At 41.0% G+C, this 12753-nt stretch overlaps 1 protein-coding gene across 1 annotated transcript in view; it reads right to left on the bottom strand.

Annotated features, from left to right (window-relative positions):
* Positions 1–10386, bottom strand: part of LOC135477065 (uncharacterized) — a 33074-nt gene extending 22688 nt beyond the window's left edge. Inside the window, exons 1-2 of the mRNA XM_064757217.1 lie at positions 10271–10386; positions 176–314 (exon numbers count right to left, since the gene is read on the bottom strand). Coding sequence (XP_064613287.1) covers positions 176–248 — 73 coding nt within the window. The 5' untranslated portion in view covers positions 249–314; positions 10271–10386. The remainder of the gene's footprint in view (positions 1–175; positions 315–10270) is intronic.
* Positions 10387–12753: the final 2367 nt, after the last annotated feature.

Here is a 12753-nt window from a genome sequence, read left to right as displayed (position 1 = left end):
GTTAGCCACTACATCGTTGGCAATAATAAAAATATATGTCAGCAAATGAAATGCTTTTCTGTATTCTCAGAGGGGACGAGGGAGTGATTGGTCAGTGCTGCATTGCCATATTCGTCCTCAGGCTACAATCAGTTAATTACCCGGGATGCAAATTACAAGTAGTAAATTGACTTACCTGAGACAAAGGACAGTGCCTGAAGAATGCAGAGCAAGATGGGTGCTGTCAAAAGGTAAAGTATGTCCATCATGTACCCATCATTGCGCAGACACTGGGATTGGAGTCAGGGGATGAGCGTCATCACCACGGCACAGGGCTGAGGAAACAAACGAATGAATCATAGGATAGAGAGAGAGGATCGTTATTACAGTCCACGAGACAGGGTGGGTAACGGGACACAGAGAAGTCGGTCTGACGACTCTCAGGGAAAATATCGCTATGGTAGAGCGAAGACCCAACTAAGCGTGTGTCGTCGTTAAGATAGCGCGGATATCGGGGGTGCGGTTAAACAGCCACTCACACCAGCAGACACTTAACACATCCCCGGCCCATGTGGCCTGACACCACTACTTCACACAATACCACTTTTGTTACGCTCTTCGTCAGTCTTTTACCGTTAAGCTCGCGCACAGGACGCTCGGTAAGGCGGCCCCTCGATAAGCCGGGGAACCAATCGGTGGCTGGGCGTAAAGCGCTGTCTGCCCGCCCAGTACAACACACGTAAATCACCGTGCGTGTTTGTTGGGGATAAGTAAGACGTTATGATTATCGGTACACGTGTGCTTTTCTAGACCCTGTCGACACACGACACTCCGAACGTGAGCGAGATGGAATTCTGGTCGGCGGATTACGCTGGCAGAGCAGTATGTGACTCTGTAATAAATTGTGGCTGTGTCACATACGTGACTTGTATATCGTCTCGCATGCTGAGTGGCATTACTTATGCTGGATTTGAAACCAATCTTAAGCTTACCCTTTCTTTTTTCTTTTCGTAATCGGGTGTTTGTTTTGCAGTAACGGATTTGGCTATTCTTCATAGCTTTCTGTTCAAACCTAACCGCTCTCATAGAAGTGCAATATTCTAGCGTGCGGCATACAACGGTATATCAATGAAGCCTGTTATGAATTGTTGGATGTTGGATAGGCCTTTAAGGTATTTGCTACCAGCCAACAGCAGTTGTCTCAAATGTCACCAAAAACAGACAGCGAATTGGTACATAGAGAATATATTGCAGTTAAATTGCCCGCGTAAAATAGTCCTTACTCGGTGAGAATGTGTAATATTATATGTAATAGGCAATATGTAATAACTATTGAGGAAGTTTACAGCCTGCACTATAGTCATTACAGATGATATTTAACCTTGATACATATAGCAAAATACTATAAAATAAAGCATGTGATGAACATCTGTCGATTGTGTAACCCAATTCGAAAGTAAGAAAAAGCACATTATCGTAAGCGTTCTCAGCTGAATGTGCTATAATATGGAATCCCATTGTTACCAGAACAAACTCCTGAACGTATGAAACTCGAGAGGCTTTTGGGGTTTAGAAGTAGCTTATATGCTCTTCATTGACAAGGACCAGGCTGTGCGCACGGTACATGTACACACTGGCTGCTTCAACTAACGTCCCATGTCAGATCCATTTCATCCAAGGCTGGTTACATACGTCGACAACGGCCGCCGAAAACGGCGATGACATATTTATTAAAAGCACATGTCGAGTTTATTAATTTTCGCGACAAATGTAGCTTGGTTAATTGCCCTAAGCATTAATATATTTATAATAACTATAAGTCATTTGGCATGATATAGCTTTGCGTGTTGAGCGTTGAACGTTGTCCCCATGCAGAACAACTTAACCGCTCCTGTTTTCTGTAACGGACAGCTTTACAGTGGGACTTCAGAGACATTAATAGCCTCAGCAGGTATACCACTGACCGGCTTGTCGAGTTTCATTAAAGCGTTAGTCAGGACAGTTCCACCGGTGACACCAGCGTGATAAATTGGATACGTAGTACACATGGGCGTTTTACAAATTATACGTACATATATAAATCCAACTCTGTCAGGCCACGGTTTAATATTGATCGAAATAGACGAAGCTTATTGTGAGGGCAACGTTGCAGCTTGAGTGCCGTCTAAGAGGGGACGCTACGGCGATCGTGGCTTCGGGAATTTATCGGAAAACGATTTAGAGCTGCCCTTAAGTGAATAGTGGGAAATGGCTATGCATCTAAGGTGAATCATAAAATCAATTAACTCAGTCTCTTATCAATACCAATCCGCACACCCATGGGTGTAGAGTTGAAAGTAAATCGGCTTTTTCTTTCAGTTAAACCTTAATAACGCATTATTACTTATGGTAATGGTCTTATAATCTGTTTTACATATTTGAAGTAGTAGTGAAGGCAGTATGATAGCTGTCAAATCTATTCACTTACACCAAAGAGAGTAAAAACCAAAGGAGCCTAGACAGGTGATATTTGGCAAACGCTGAAATACGGCCTCTTGTCACCTTACATTAGGGTTTCACTTTAACTATTCATGTAAATGCTTAAATAGGCATCACATCATAGAAACTGCATGACTGACTGACGGGTGGATTTGCTGACTGGTTTGGCTGCTTAGCTGACTGACTAGAAGACTAACAAGCTGACTATCAACAATGACTAACTGAATAACAAACTCACTGACGAGCTCACTGATTATGACTCACTATAATTATTTCACCAACTATTTGGTTGACAGGCTGAAGAACTTTCTAATTCTCCAGCTGATCGATTGGCCCAGTGTCTATCTCACTGACAAACTGATCCGGCCAGTAAGAATTCAAACTCGGCCTATACGACTTTCAACTCGGCCAATACGACTTTCAACTCGGCCAATACGACTTTTTATCTCAGCCAATACGACTTTCATCTCAGCCAATGCGACTTTCAGTTAAATTGGCCAGTACTGGTACAGCTTGTCCAGCGCGGCCTTTCTCTAGTAATCTGTAATGTATGATAGACCACGATGATTCTATTTGAGAATACCATATACACCGTCAAATTAATAATGCGCAATAGTCCTTGACAAGCTCATCAATGTAACCTATTAAATGATTCTCTAAATTCTGCATGACAAAACCCGTTATAACAAATAAACTGATGGGTGTTGCGTACCTTTTGATATTTTACAGTAGGTTTTATCACAACGCTGGTATCAAAACTCATTTTAATATATAGGGTAGATGACCTTTGTTTGGTAAGATAGCAAATGACTGGTGAATTATATTATCACAAAGGACATAAATGTTCAAAATATTTTGTGAAGCATTGTATACTTGTCTCCAGACTCGCACAACAATCAGCATCTGTATACGCGCGAAAAGCATGTTAGCCTATACAAATATAGGCTAAATCCGTCCTGATGCTGCGTGAACCAACATGTAACATGGTACTCTCAGTTCCTGTAATTCTGGTATGCCTATTTATTTGATTGGTGCTTTACGCCGTACTCAAGAATATTTCACTTATACGACGGCGGCCAGCATTACGGTGGGAGAAAACCGGGCAGAGCCCAGGTGAAACCCACGACCATCCGCAGGTTGATGGCAAACCTTCCCATGTACGCTATAGGATTGTGATTCTCACGTCTGGCTGAAATATTCGGAATATCAGGGTTTGATCTCAGGCCGCGTCAAACCAAAATTAAAAGACTTTGTAATCTTGGGTCCTTTGTATTGTGGCCATGTTAAAGGCATTATCAGATGTGATGACTACACAGAATTTGAGTTGTTCTAGATCAGTGACATTTAATATATATTGCTATTAACATGACTGCATCATTTCGTTCGTAATTCTCCTAACGTTAAAATACTGGGGGAGGGGGATTAAGCTGCTGCTATTTACATATTTACATGAACAGTTAGAATAAAGAGTACGACGTAATACACCAATCAAATAAATAAATAAATAGTTAGAACAAAACCCTGACTGAGCTAAATTGACAAGAGGCCTTTTTTACCGGTTACGTGTGACCATTTGCCAAGTATCATATACTGTCGTCGCAAATCTGGTTTCACACTCGATTCTGTAAGTCTGTTATATTTCATTGCATACGTTTTAACCCATCTTCAGTGGCTGTCCTCAACTGTATGTGATTCCACTAGTCGTGCGTGTAACTGAATCATTCCTGACTGCATGGGAGTTGGTTAGACACTGCAATAGAGTGTATGCCATCCCTGTGCAGCCATCATTTCCTGCAATCGTCATCTCTTACAATGGGTGTTTATATAGAGGTCGTCTAGCCCTAGCTTTATAACGATGTTATCTTCAGCTATGGCCTAACACATGCTCTTCCTAGACGCACCTAATTCACTACGAAATGGATGGTATGACACTTTCTCTTTAAACGGCAAAACAGATATTATTCCATATTGATTATTATGCCAGATGCACCCTCGCCGTATGTGAGTCTCTCACAAAGCGGACAACAATGGCGAACGACCAGACAGCGTTGGACTCAGTCCGTGTCCCAGGACGTCTCTTTTGATTAGCAGTTGTTACTCAAGTGACGTATTTTCTTAAATACGAAACGACGTAGTGCCAGACAGACAAAAACATATCTTCACAGAGATAAATTCTCCTTGACTTTTTTTGACGATAGGACATTTGTTATACGACCTTTTTGCCCGGAAATGGTGTTGGTTTGCTACTGATACGCGTTGCAACGATGAAGGGAAAGAACGGATTCAATTAAACCTCGAACATGCACTTAACTGCACTAAATCTACAAAGACACAGAGAGTAACAATTTCTCAACAATGGACGAGTGTGGTCGAGAGCGTGAACCATAGCGGATCGCGTGGCTTTCCACTGATTGAGGACACGTGTGCGTTAACTACACCGCGAATGTTATACCCTGCAACCCACTGCTTTGTGATTATAACATGTATCTAACACTCACAGTCTGGTAGTTTAAGTTTTGTGATGGTAGTCCAAAACACACGTGTACAACGCATAACTATAGCAAGCCTCGATGTCAAAAGATCAAAACCAGGTTCAGTCAATTTCACTGGGATTTGCTGCAGGAAATGGCACACGTTTTAAATTTGTCTTCTTAAATTGCATGTGCACTGTTATAGATTCACTTAGCATATAAATATCTTGAATAAATATATATATATATATATATATATATATATATATATATATATATATATATATATATATATATATATATATATATATATATATATATATATATATATAACAAAACATATATATATAACAAAACAGCCACTGATCAACTTCGCCGATGCCCCAGCACGTCAGTGTCATGCGACAGCAAACTGAGCAGCATTGCTTGCTGGGCATACCACACATGTCGATCGCTCCACAAGGGGTATCTCATTAACTTACACCGGAAAGTGGTTTATGAATTGAAATGACACGATCAATTAAAACCGGAGCTTAGCCAGTGTAGAGAGCTCCAATAAAAAACTGTGAACTGAAGCCAGAGTTTTTTTACAGTGCGGCGGGCTCTACTCATCGTACAGACTGGTGTTTACATAACAGAGAACTCAGATGTTAAAACACCCATACGGAAAAACTATGCAAGTATAGCAAAGTTACAAATGTAAACATCTTGTTTTCAGTAATGTATAGAAAAGTGACCATAACGATGAAAGAGATTTTGACAGCAACATTGTAAACATTGTCTTCGGCAGACAAAATAAAACAATGGCTCTAACGAGATGTCGATGACGTTCCCATGATGCACCAGCTAAATAAGTGATCACGTATCAAGACCCAAATTCGATATCATTTGAATACACCTTGGGTGGTTAATAGGTTATACTTTGCATTCGAATAGCCTATTAATTTAGCAACTAAATTTTATAGACGTCTCCCTTCAGTTTAACAACGGAAATGGTGCTGTCTCTAATTACATGTACTTCAGTCACTGAAACAGCCCAAGTTCATCTATACATAACAATGGTTATCATATACCGTTGAAGTTCGATGACTCCGTATTATGGTGCAGACAACCAAATTTCAAAAGAAATTTTAAAATAATCAAAAATTTCTTTTCTGCTTAAAAATGCATTCTGGAAAAGTATTGAATGTGCCATAAAACAGGTCCCATGGTTAATATTGTAACTGTATGTAAAAATAGGGCGTCCAAAGGCTTAAAACATGAATCTATTATCTCGTGCAAATATATTGAATTTATTATTGCGTCTGCTTAACCATGGTTAAAAACAAACATTGCTTCAGAATGCGCTTAGTTGAATATCTTAATCATAGCTATGCTGCGTACGATACAGTATCGGATAACTTAGCCTGATTGTTAAATCGATGCTTTCATCGTTAGTCGTTACTATCGAGTATTACTGTTCATTACCGGCGATAAAACCAGGCCAATGCAATCGAGTGGTGCTGCAACTGCGGCTTAGCGAATTCCTGTTAAAACTTGAGATTTTTGTTACACCATTTCATTCTTTTTTAAAGTTTTTTACCCAAAATAGTTGTTAACAGCGATATTGTTATTCTGGCTAACACCTGCTAATGGTTATTCACGTTCAGTCAGCCGTGATATGTGTATTTGGTATATAAACCTCTTTGACTAGCGAGGCGTGGCGTATACTTCTGAACGCTGTGTAGCGGTCGGCAGATTGGGTTAAGTGGCCTGGTCGGCTCATCTATGAGAATCACCCGATATGTGTGAGGAAATTAAGCCCATATTCCGGTCTTCTCGTAACTATGAAGCGGACATGCAGCACGTAACAGCATTCTATCGGGTATAATAGGACAGGAAGCAGACTGGCTTACCCATGGATCTCGATACCCCGGCTTGGTTACTTCATCGCGAGCCGCCCGGCTTCAAGTCGTCGGCGTGTGAGATTGTTACGGCATCAGGCTTGTAGAGGTGTCGCTCGATAGAATGGCAATAGCACGGGCCGGATAGATTCCTGTAGATTTCCCATGGGGCCCTAGCCAATACGCCGTCCCTTAACAACCTTGTAAATCGTCAACCTATTAGCACTCTTGTCCAAACCAATGCGGAAACATGCACAGTTTTAGCTCTGTGGTAATTTCTAGAACTTCACGGCCTGGCGAGATTTTGATGGCATAGCTATATCGTACCAAAACGTAAAGGAAAAGAAACAACAATTCGTTTTTTAGTATAAGACCATATTACAACAACACCACTAAGCGCATAATCTGGCTGATGTATGGCAGAAGAGCAAACAGGGGGGTAATTTAGGATTAACACATCTGTGATAAGCACAGATAAAATGGCCTTGTGTGTTTTCTCAACTGAATAGATCTGAGCGCTGAAGATAGCCGTCTCGACCCTGTCTGTATAAACACCGGTTCATCATTAGGAACTCGTCTTGGAAACAGCGTTCTCGCGAATCTGCCAAATGCCCCGGTCGGTGGTACACTCCCGCCGCTTTTTACTTCGCATTTTTTTTGTTTTGTGGACATAAAACAAACAGTAGAGTGTTCACAAACCATGGACATTTGGCGAAAATAGAGAAAAAAAACACAGGTTTTATAACGTGCTTATAGCAGTTGGGCATTTCTTCCGTAAATCAGTCATTATTGTCGTACAAAGTCTGTCGAAAAATTCAAGCAATTGATATAACATGCTACAGCATCCAGACTAAAACTAGAGCAGCGACGACATTGTGCTGATTGGCAAATGGTCACACGACCGGTGAAATACGGCCTCTTTTCATTTCAACAATATGTGTTTTATTTCGACTTCATACATTTGTAAATGCTTAAATACTTGCGACTGACACCCTCAGCCCATTGCAAGACGGTTTAAGAACAGTTAGGTGAAAAGTGCATTAATGTTAATAGCAATTTATTATGTTATTATCATAGGCCTAGATTGCTCGTTAGAGACACCGCTCATTATGCCAAAATAGGCAAGTTGTAGTATGGTGTCGATTAATTCATTTCTGCATTATTGACTATGTCTACTTTAATGTACCTGATTTTCCCATCAACTCTAGCCGTTCTAAACTAATGTTTTTTTTTCTTGTGTCCATGAGTTTCCCATGCTATAATTCTACAGTAACTTGCCAAAGGTCGGTGGTTTATTCCAAACACTCCCGTTTCCTCCATACACAAAACCGTTATCGCGGTCCTCTTGAATATGACGTTAAAATCAAATAAATTTATAAAATAAATAAATTCTATCATTTGGGAAAGTCATATACAAGCAACCCCCCTCGTAGCGGGACAATCCCAATATCGACAAATATATATTGTTGCTTCTTTGTAACCGTAACACCAGTCATGACCACGTACTACGCTGTCGCAATTTACTAGAATGAAAGATTATACATGGATCGTAAAACCAGAGTGGCCAAGACGAGTGATAATTGACAAACGGTTTCACGTAATTGGTGAAATATAGCCTCTTGTCACTTTACCTCAGTTAGGGTCTTGTTTTAGATGCCTTCCCTCTGTGGGACAGCGGACCCACCAGAACTTCCCATCTTCTGCCTATGCTCATGATGTCGAAGAGGGACGGCCAGAATTGGCTTAAGCTTAGGATCGAGAGGACTCGGTCTGGAACGAGGGTCTCCTGCTCTCCGTGAAGGGGCTGTATCCCCTGGGTATACGCAGATCGAGACTGGGGTACACGTATTTATAAATGGCATTTTACCGACAGTGGTGAAACATAGCCCACATCTACATGTCTGACAGACAGTTTTACCGATAAGCCGAGTCGTAATGGTTATTGGATATCGCCTGGCTTTCCTTCGTATCTTGCCAAATGACAGAAACAAACCACCTGATACCTGATTAATGCTGAGAGCTTCTGAAAGTAGGCCAAAGCTGGACGGAGCCAAGTGCTCCAGTACAAGAACAAGAAATGCATGCAAGCTAGGTGGATGAGTTCATTCCAATCAGTCAAGTGTAATATTTCTTAAACTTATAATATGCTTAATAACTACAGAAAATGACTTTTTCCGGTGAACTTAGCTCCAACACTTTGCCGAAAATGAAACATTAATATCCACATGAAGATGTGATCAATACTTGACAAAGAGTACCATATACAACGTGCCAAAGTGTCAGAGATTTGTCCTTTCAGATCACCATGTAACCCTTTGTTCCATCCATCTGACGACTCATTGGTCGAAAATACCAGCCAATCAATACACTTGCTAATAAGTTCATACACCTATCGATCACTCAGTCCATAACAAAGCTAAATCGTCACAGCCAGATGTTTATATTGATCATGACGTGCTTATCTGCAGTCCGTCAAGCCACAAAAGAAATGCCAGCAACTAAAGTAACTAGGCGAATCGAAATTAATTAGCTCAGATTCAAAGACAATCGACGACATGGCACGGCTCATTGCCTTAAGTAAATATTGTAATATAGCGCTCCATTCATGCTAACAACACCTGCCAGCATAAACAAAAGGTTCTTTACAAGTCGCTACAACAGCCTTTGGGCCATTTTGACTCTGCGTTATTGTTTAAATTGCACTGACCTAGAAATTAGATAGCCTGCATTGTTGCATTATTTCCTGTAAATTGTGCGACCAGCGGTGTAAATCGCTGGAAAATGGTCTCTTTGCCTCTTGAGAAAAGTGGGTTTTTCTGTCAAATAATCTGAGGATGACGACATAAGAAAGCCCAGGTTACCGATATTGCGAGAAGTATTAAATCAGTCAGTTTGTCTCATGCAAAAATCTAACCCGCTGGAATGGTTTGAAGTGTTTGTATACTAAATGTGATAACAACACATCATTTTAAACAGTTTTAGACTAGTAAAGTCTCATATATTGTAATCAACATCATAGTCGTTTAGACAGCATGATCTGTAATCTTTCATATTACAAATGCCTTATAGATCATGGGTAAAGTAAGTCGAGCCGACAAGTACAATTCCCAACAATGCATATTGTTTCTACACTTTTCTCCCAATAACCACACAGAATTCAAGAGCACGTCATTTCTTATAGGTGTGCTTGTCACAGAAGAGATATCTTTTCGGTTATTAAATATTGTAAAATGCGGCTCTGTAAAATAGTGTTTGAAGCCAGCGATTCATAAATTAGAGAAAAACATGTATTTGCCCTATTCATCTTGACATGCCACCTGTGACATGGAGAAGATGTGTAGTTTACATGAGAATGCAAATTTTTACTTTATTGTGAAGAAACAAAAACACATTTAGATTTATACCAAATAAAGTTCAGAGGAATTATGGTGCACCGAGGGGTGTATAGGTTATGCCTACCTGAGAACGACCATGAGCCAGTGAAGAGAATTCCACTAGTCCTTTACTGTAGGCAAATCAGTAAGATCCCTGTTCGGAGTGTGAGTGAATCTCCTGCTTTACGCACCGTTAGTACTCAGTGCCTGCTCCGTACACTTCTGGACCTCACCAGGGGACAATGTTATACGAGGACACCTGAGGGTGTCTCAAGCAGCCAAGGTTCCCTTCAGATTAGGGTCAATTGTAGTTGGAGACTGCGCGAAATCATCCGGACCCCTTGTTAGCGGGAACACTACTCGTGACAAGCCAGCAGAGTGAGCAGTTTAAGTATGGAAGACTGCAGACGTATATATGTCGGCGTTCTGCTCATGCACATTGCTGGCAATCAATCTGGAGCAGAGTTAACCTCTTGAGAGGCCGGTGAGAACAGAGCCGAGCCGAACACTTATTGAAGCTTTTATGAAGCTCAGGAAGTGAAGATGTCTGTAGGTTCTCTCCTGTCTGACATGAGAACGCAGGGGGAGGATGAGTGGCCAGGATCAACTCTCCACTCACACCGGACAAATGGCCCCCACTTAATTACGGCGGGCTAGAATCACAAGATTGCCAGAGGACAAACTAGTGGAAATGAATGGCCCGAGAAACACGACTGGGTGGGCTTGCTGGCGCACCCCCTGCATTCTGATATCTGTTTCACCAAATCCATAAACACAAGGACCAACGATGGTTCGTTGAAGAATAGCCCCCCCCCCCCCAAATTTATTACTTCGCTTCGCAGGCGTGATTGTAGTGAAAGTTCCCGAGAAGTTGTAGCCTATGGCAAAAAGGTTTCGTCCACGTCTTACTTTTTTTTGCTTTCTTTTCTTGCCTGCTTTGGCATCTTTCTCTGTTTACGGGTTGGGATTATACATGGCAGCCTCATTAGTATTTGTCACTGTAACTTCAAACAATGTGATGGGTGAAGTTAGTACAAGAATCCCCCGTACAACAGATACCTCTGCTCTCTGATGGACAATGATAAACGGCGGCTTTAAGACCATTTGTATAACACATTAAGCATAATGTGTGTACAAGTCCCTAATGACTCGCAAGGGTTAGGACCCTGTCTGGTAAAATGAACAGATGCATACTAAAGCACAACAGGCTGCGCATGCGATCCTATAAACGGGGCATTCCAAAATGAACAGCAGCTTTTTGTCTCAATGTTTAAAACAGACAAACAGATGCAGCTAGGGCGAACTACATACATTATTTGACTTTCCTAATGCAAAGTAGCATTCTGTTTGGCATTGGTTTGTCGGCTAGTCTTTACCTTGAATAATAAATGTTCACTTTATAAGCCAAATCCGAGTCTCTGCTTGTCAAACATCTAATTGATACATTATCTGGGATAATGGTCAGACTGGATGTGCTAAGTGTGAATGGGCGGGATTTTGATATGGGATATATTATATTTCTGAAAGGAACTGGAGGCGTATAGAAAGAAATCGATGAAAACTTAATGGTACAGGGTCACTGCATGTGAACAGTTCTCGTTCAGACGACCAAAGCCCTTGTGCGTTATGAGACCCAGGCCATTGACCCATGAGATCGCGTGTTCGATTCCGGCTCTTGCCACTTTGGCTGCGAGTTTATATTAGGAGATTTGTCAGGTTTTGCTGGGCCAAAGGTGTCTTTTTGTATTTTTGATACCATGTATTCGTCCACCCCTAAAGCTATATGATCACCGTTATAAGTGAAAACTTGAGTTCGATGTTACATATAAAAGACTACAGACTAAATGGCATCAACCAAATGAGTAAATATGGGCTACGCATGTCATGTGCACTGAAATAGCTGCTGCTGATGAACTTATATCTCTATTAAAAACAGTTTCATGACACTGAGGCCAATAGCTATACCTGCACAGAAGCAAGTGATACACCTGCACTGAAGTAAATGGTTTTTCTCACCTACTAAAATTATCTACCAGCCTGAAATCAATGCAATTATGATTTAGGAAGTGAGATTAACCTCGATTAAACACACTCCTCAGTATTAATTTTTGCTTATTTGTTTTTTTATTTAAGTCAGATCTAATGCCGTGTTCACTTTCTTTTTATTGATGCTATAAAGCTATGTTTTGTGGGGTAAGTTACCCGCCTTTGGTATAAGTAACTGGCGCAGTTTTCAACGCGTGCCCCATTGATTGAACCGAACAGCAAGGTGAATGTGAAAAAGTTATGTCGTCACCAGTGAACCTTATGTAAGACTAAATAAAAGTCTCTCCCAACATTGTAGAACGACTATTGCCACCAAGGCCACAAGAGCAAATGAACCCGGGGGCATTTGGAAGATTCTCTACCTAAAACTGGGATTGAACCAAACCTCACGTCTCCTAGCTATCAAAAGAAAAAACTTCATAACCATTCGGACACGCCTACCGTGGATAATTAACATTCAACTGCAAACAGGCTTCAATCCTTTTTTTTCTATTCAGTCTTTGTTAGCTCACATGTCGAGAC

The sequence above is a fragment of the Liolophura sinensis genome, chromosome 10 (genome assembly GCF_032854445.1).
Source record: "Liolophura sinensis isolate JHLJ2023 chromosome 10, CUHK_Ljap_v2, whole genome shotgun sequence".
In the NCBI taxonomy this organism is placed as follows: domain Eukaryota; kingdom Metazoa; phylum Mollusca; class Polyplacophora; order Chitonida; family Chitonidae; genus Liolophura; species Liolophura sinensis.
Note: the sequence above shows the minus strand (reverse complement) of the source record. Positions and strands in the feature narration are given on the sequence as shown.